Consider the following 7,123-nt stretch of genomic DNA (forward strand, 5'->3'; position numbering starts at 1 on the left):
CTCACGGGCCCAGCCACTCCACGGCATGTGGGATCTTCCCGGACCGGGGCACGAACCCGTGTCCTCTGCATCGGCAGGCGGACTCTCAACCACTGCGCCACCAGGGAAGCTCCTGGCCCTATTCTTTTCTGTCAAGTCTGTACAAGACTTCACATCAGGACCAGTGCCCCATCTTCCTGGGTTCATGGGCTCCTCACCCTGACCTCTCAGAGGGGTCAGGGCGAGGGTGAGGAGACAGAGAGGGGGAGGGGGCCTTGCCCCATGCCTGGTGATGAGGAAAGGAGACAGAGTTGGGACCACATCCACCCCAACCCCCAGCCCCACTCTGCAGTTTCCAGGCTCTCACCCTCAGGAAGCCTTCCCAGATTTCTGCCTCCTGTAAATCTGCCAAATTCCCTCCTCCCAGAGCAGACAGGAGCTAAAATATTTTTCATTTGCTTGTGTCATATAAGTTCTCCTTTAATTGTTCTCAGTTATCAGCACCTCAAATGTCCCAGTGTCTGGGTCAATCACCACCCTCAAGGGACTTCCAATCTGATGGGAGAGACAAAGCCTTTTCCCTCAGAAAGCCGTCAGTCTGAGGCGGGGAGACGGAGCCTAGCCCCCGGGGAAGCTCGGGTCAGCTGGAGGAGGCAGATCGCAGAGAAATGCTCCAAGGCTGGAGGCAGGAATACTGAGGGCGGGTCCCGATCGCCACGCCCTGAGCACCGGCGGCCCCCTCCTCCCAGACAGGGCTCCTGGGATCCCGACCCGGAGGGCGGGTGTGAACCCAGCAGCCGTCCCGGGGCTGCAGCGCCGGCGGGGTGGACAGGCTGAGCCGTCGGCCTGTGGTCCACCCATCATTGCGGCGAATCCAGTCGGTGGGGTCTGCGGACGATCCTCCCGGTGGCGGAGGCTGCGGGAAGAGAAGATGGTCCGCCCACGGGGCGGCGGGGAGCCCGGGGTCCCCAGGGCGAGGCGCCCGGGCCGGGCACCCCCGCGCGGCGGGCGGGGCGCGGAAGCGGCTGCAGGTCAGAAGCACATCCAACAGCAGCAGCTTGAAGAGCAGCAGCCGCAGCGCCTCGAGCCGCAGCACCTGGCCCCGGGTCCCTGCGGGAGAAGAGGAGCCGGTGAGCGGCCTAGAGGCTGGCGCTCAGCCCCACGCACGCGAGAAGGTTCACCAGAGGAGAGAGAACCCAGGGGACGTCCTTCCTGGTGTCTACCCTCAGCTCTGACTGGTGATAACACACACCTTCCTAGCCTTCATTTAATTTGATTCCCCAGCAACCAAGGCGATGCAAGCCAGGCAGGAATTAGCATCTGGTTGCAGAGGAGAGACACCAGCTCAGATTTCTGTCTGGTAGGGAAGTAGAACCTGGCTCATGACTGCATCCAGCGGGGGGTGGGACTTTCCTCCGCTCTGTCTTCCGAGGCTCCCTAGACTCCTAAGAGTCTCCCAAGGCTCGGATGCTGAGGCCATCCCTCTGAGCCGCCCAAGGAGAGCTTCAAGGACCCTTCTGCTAGCTCTCACCTGTGCTTCTCAACTGGCGTCCAGGAATTATGCTGGGGTCAGAGGATCTATCCCCACCTGACCCAGGGGTAGACAGAGGCCCAGGCTAGCCAGTGCCCCAACCTGGCAAGGCAGCCTCTTGAGGGGACCCATCAGGCCCAGAGCCCAACAGGGCCTGAGGTCCTGGTTCCTGGTACTCACCCCTGAGAGGCTCCCAGAGGCAGGTCCTGGCTGAGGAAGCCTCTCCTGCGAGTCAAGGAGAAAGGAGTAAGTCATTGGGATGGGCTGTGCCCTCCACCCCAGTGCTATGCCCTGGCCCTGCTCAGGGCAGCTCTTCTTGGAGCACTGGATAAATGGACAAATGAACCCGTAGTGGGAATCCTGAGCCCATCTGCAGCAAGTCCTCTGAGGGGCCCAGATCTCCCTCTCTCCTGGCTGTCCTCCTGCCCCTAGAGATGCCTCAGCACTTTTAGACAAGGAATCAATTTTCTTAGCAGCCTTCTTTGGAAGGCAGTACATTTACTCAACAAACATTCCTATTTGGAGGTTGAGAAAACAAACATAATTCAAAAAGAGAAAGTAAGTCATCTGGTCAATAATAATAACAGCTGGCTTTGGACATGTTACTTAACCTTTCTTTGCCTATAAAATGAGAATAATATGACCTTCTTCATAAGTGTAAAGTGTTTACAACAGTGCCTGGCACAGAATAAACAATAAGTAAGTGATAGCAACTTAATATTTAATTATTGTTTGATTCTAACAGGGTGTCATATTTAGAGTGATATAGATATAGATATTAACCCTGGGTATACATAGAAAGATATTAACCTAGGAGGGAGGAGACATTATTACCTCTTGCAAGTCATGCATCAGAGCCTGGATTTGAATGAGATATCACTGTTTCAAATCCCAGAACTCAGGGCCCTGAAGCCACCCTCCTTTGACCCCAGACATCACATCACCTAGATGGTTGGCACTTAGATGCCCTTCATGCCCCCATGGCCTGGATTCTGCCCTCCCTGCCACCATATCCTGGTTTCAGGGTGTGTGAAAGGGGCAGGGAGCAACCACAGGGGCCCAGGCTCTGTCCCCACCTGACAGCTGTAGAGGCTGTGTGCTCTGGCTGTGGTCCCCAGTCCCAGGTCCAGTGTGACAGACCAAGGTCTCCCAGGCTGCCAGGTCCTCAGAGGGCAGGGAAAGCTGAGCCAAGCTAGTCCAGGTGCCATCAGCTGCTGGGGAAGGGCCGTAGGTGAAGGCATCTAGTGAGCTGCCATTCCCAGCTGAGAACCAGATGGGACTCTCAAGGCCAGGGGGTGCAACGTCGAAGACCAGGCAAACCACCAGAGTCTGCTGCTTCCCATCCACCAGCAGTGTGATTGGTGGGGCCAGAGAGGGGAAGGGTGTGCTGCCCACACCTGCAAGAGAGCACGCACTTGTAGGGGGCTAGGTCTGTCCTTGCCCTCCCAGGTCAGGATCTCACATCCTTCCCTCTGGATTTCTCTCCTTCCATCTATCCTTCCACCAACCATCAATCTATCCTTCTACCCACTCATCCATCCCTCTCTTCTTGCATTTACCTATCTAACCACCTTCCTTCCCTCTATCCTTTCATTCTCCCATCTATTCATCCATCCTTTCTTTTTAAAAAAAAAAATTTATTTATTTATTTTTGTCTGCGTTGGGTCTTCGTTGCTGTGCGCGGGCTTTCTCTAGTTGCGGCGAGCAGGGGCTGCTCTTTGTTGCAGTGTGCGGGCTTCTCATTGCAGTGGCTTCTCTTTGTTGTGGAGCACAGGCTCTAGGCATGTGGGCTGCAGTAGTTGTGGCACACGGGCTCAGTAGCTGTGGCTCGCGGGCTCTAGAGCACACCATCAGTAGCTGTGGCACACGGACTTAGTACTTCCGCGGCACGTGGGATCTTCCCGGACCAGGGCTCGAACCTGTGTCCCCTGCATTGGCAGGTGGATTCTTAACCACTGCACCACCAGGGAAGTCCCTCATCCATCCTTTCTTCCATCATCCATCTCCTCTACATCTCTTCTTTCTACTTTCCATCTATATGTTTTTCCATCCATCCATCCATCCATCCATTTATCCATCTTTCCTTCCTTCCATCCATCCATCCATCCTTCCATCCTTCTGTCACCTATCTATCATACGTGAATCTCTCTGTGCCAGGCACTGGGGATACACGTTAATTAAAATATTGTCCCTGCTCTCAATGATCTCAGTCCCATGAGAAAGACAGCAGATGCAAACAAATACTTATAGTACCTTGTGCCAGCCTCAAGAGAGTGGTTACCTCTGAGGAGGAAGGGAAGGAAATAGAATCTGGAATGAGATCAAAAGGGGCCTCAAATGTATCTGTAACTTTTTGTTTCTTTTAAATAATATTTGATTCAAATATGGCAACATTTTAACTATTTGCTAATCTGAGTGGAGTATGCATGGTTGTTTCTTGTATTATTCCCCGTTCTTTTCTGTAAGTTTGTAGTATTTTTTAACAGCGTTGTTTAGATACAATTCAAGTACCATACAATTCACCCACTTAAAGTGTATGTCCGGGGCTTCCCTGGTGGCGCAGTGGTTGAGAGTCTGCCTGCCGATGCAGGGGACACGGGTTCGTGCCCCGGTCCGGGAGGATTCCACATGCTGCGGAGCGGCTGGGCCCGTGAGCCATGTGGGCCCGCCGAACCTGTGCTCCACAACGGGAGAGGCCACAACAGTGAGAGGCCCGCGTACCGCAAAAAAAAAAAATAAAATAAAATAAAAAAATAAAGTGTATGTCTGGGGACTTCCCTGGTGGTCCAGTGGCTAAGAGTCTGTGCTCCCAATGCAGGGGGCCTGGATTTGATCCCTGGTCAGGGAACTAGATCCCACATGCTGCAACTAAGAGTTCACATGCAGCAACTAAAGATCCCGCATGCCACAATGGAGATCCCGAGTGCCGCAACTAAGACCCGACACAGCCAAATAAATAAATAAATTAAATAAAGTGTACGTCTGTATTATTTTATAATTAAAAAAACAAAAATAAGTCATGTGGGTACTGCAAACATTTGTCTTATATCTTTCAGAATAGTCCTGATTTTCCAAAAACTTATTCTTTTTGGTAAAGATGACTCATTTAATATACGACAAAATCTTAGTTTTGAATAGTTGGACATCAGGAATTCCCTGGCGGGCTAGTGGTTAGGACTCAGTGCTTTCACTGACATGGCTTGGGTTCACTTCCTGGTAGGGGAACTAAGATACCACAAGCCACTTGGTGCAGCTGAAAAAAAAAGAACAGTTGGATACCTTTTCATATAAATAAAATCTCAAAGGTTAAAACCTACAAACAAGGGACTTCCCTGGTGGCACAGTGGTTAAGAATCCACCTGCCAATGCAGGGGACACAGGTTCGAGCCCTGGTCTGGGAAGATCCCACATGCCGCGGAGCAACTAAGCCCGTGCACCACAACTACTGAGCCTGTGCTCTAGAGCCCTCGAGCCACAACTACTGAGCCCGCGTGCCACAACTACTGAAGCCCGCGTGCCTAGAGCCCGTGCTCTGCAACAAGAGAAGCCACCCTAATGAAAAACCCGCGTGCCACAACGAAGACCCAACACAGCCAAAAATAAATAAAATAAATCAAACAAACAAACAAATAAAAAAACCTACAAACAAATTCACACCATGAGTTAGGTGCAGCCAGGCTAAAGAAATGCCCCAGGGTGCCGGGAAGGGAGGCCGTAGAATCTCGTGGGGACTTAGAGGTGGGGGCGGGGGGTTGTTCTCAAAATATTTCTTTTTTTTGGCTGCATCACGTGGCATGTGGGATCTTAGTTCCCCGACCAGGGATCAAAACTGTGCCCCCTGCAGAGGAATCCTAACCACTGGACTGCCAGGGAATTCCCTCACAAAAGATTTCTTGAAGGTCAAATAACTGACCTAGAAGCAGGAGTATGGTAAGTAGCCCGCTCAGGATTTGAATTCAGACCTCGGTGACTCCAAATCCCATAGACTACCCCACTTGGAAGGATGACTAAGATTTGCTACATGACACAGTGGACCAAGCCTGGGACATGTCCTCAGACAGAGTTGATTTGACTCTTGACTTGTCCACTTAATTTAGAGTCTTAATTGTCCCATTGATATAATGGGGTTAATAACACCAGCCCAGTAAAATTGCTGTGAAGAATAAAAATCATGAATATAAAACACCTTGGCAGATAAGTATCAATACTAATATTGATAAGGCATCACAAACAAAGGGAGGAGAGAAGGCTGGCAATGAGCTCCAGGACCCTCAACCTCCTGAGCCTTCTCAGCTGTACAGAGAGACACACTCCCCTAGCTGAGTTCAGCATCTCCCTCCTCCTTGAAACCTCCCAGGATTGCTCCTCCTCACCCTAGCTGCTTCTTTCCCAGAGCTCAGGCCTCCCGACACGGGCTCTCCCCGATCCACATGGGTGTGGTTTATCTCCCTAGCGAGGGCGAGGTGGTGACATACTGGGGGCCAGCTTTAGAACAAGGAGATGCCCCAACTCAAAGTCAAGGACCTATCCCCACCACACACATGCAAACATGCACAAGCTTCTAGATGAAGCTGGAATTCTCAGAATTTGACTCCTTTGTCTCCAGCCTTGATCTTTGGAGGACCGGGATCGGGGTCGGGGGTCAATACACTGGGAAGTCACTGAGGCCTTGAGACTTCTGAGAGCCCATTTTTAGGGGGAGCTGGGAGTGAACGTGAGACACCCTGAGCCCTGAGGGTAGGAGACTGGACAGTAAGGAGGGTGGGAGCTCACCATGTTGCCCGTGCCCCATCACCCCATATAACACAACACAGCCAGGCTACCCCCCCCATCATACACACCTGTCCAGCTTGCTCCGAGAGGTGAGTACCCTTCTTCCCAACACTGTGGGCTCCAGGGGAGCAGGACTTGGGGGCCCCAGAGCAAGATAGCTGGGAGGTATAATACAATGGGGAAGGGGATGATGGGCTTCTGGTGAGACCCTCCCCAGAGGACCCAGGTACCTCTGTCCTGCCTGCCTGCATCCCTCCCACACCTAGGGACGCCCAGAGTGAGGGAGTAGGCTTGGGCAGACTAACGGGGCACAGAGAGGGATGCAGGGAGGGCGCTCACCTGTGGGCAGGGCTGGACACCCGAGGGCCAGGAGAAGCAACAGCCAAGTCCCAGGCATGGCCCACCTGAGAGGAGGCAGGACCCAGCTGCAGACCTGGGCTGTGGGCTGGGGGAGGAGGCGGCCACAGGACTGCCTCGCAGGCCACAGGCCCAGCTGCATCTCAGCTGCTCCACCACGGAGCCGTTTCCCCAGGTGAAGGGCCCCTCCCACCTTCACCCTGGCCCCCAAACCCAGCATTCTCTCACTCTCTCACGGGTCCAGGGAACTCAGAGTGCCACTACCACACCAGGAGTCAGATGCCACACCCCCTCCCATCTGAAGAGCACTTCACAGTGTGCAAAGCCTTTTCCCAGTCACTGCCCCTGCCATCTACAGGATCCAGAGCACTTGACGGTAGGTCAGGGGCTTAACATACAGCACTTCATTCCATCCAGCCAACAACTGTGAGTTCCATTTCACAGGTGAGGCAACTGAGGCTCAGAGAGATTGAGTGACCTTCC

General features: G+C 53.0%; 1 protein-coding gene across 1 annotated transcript; it reads right to left on the minus strand.

The window, feature by feature from the left end:
• Positions 1-619: 619 nt before the first annotated feature.
• On the minus strand, positions 620-6,680 carry PTCRA (pre T cell antigen receptor alpha; the record flags this gene model as incomplete). The annotated part of the gene is made up of 5 exons (XM_079934868.1): positions 620-1,089; positions 1,691-1,735; positions 2,587-2,907; positions 3,764-3,793; positions 6,623-6,680. The coding sequence occupies 5 exons, from the start codon at positions 6,678-6,680 to the stop codon at positions 620-622; spliced, it is 924 nt and encodes a 307-aa protein (XP_079790994.1).
• Positions 6,681-7,123: the final 443 nt, after the last annotated feature.

The sequence above is a fragment of the Stenella coeruleoalba genome (assembly GCF_951394435.1).
Source record: "Stenella coeruleoalba genome assembly, chromosome: 10".
Taxonomy (NCBI): domain Eukaryota; kingdom Metazoa; phylum Chordata; class Mammalia; order Artiodactyla; family Delphinidae; genus Stenella; species Stenella coeruleoalba.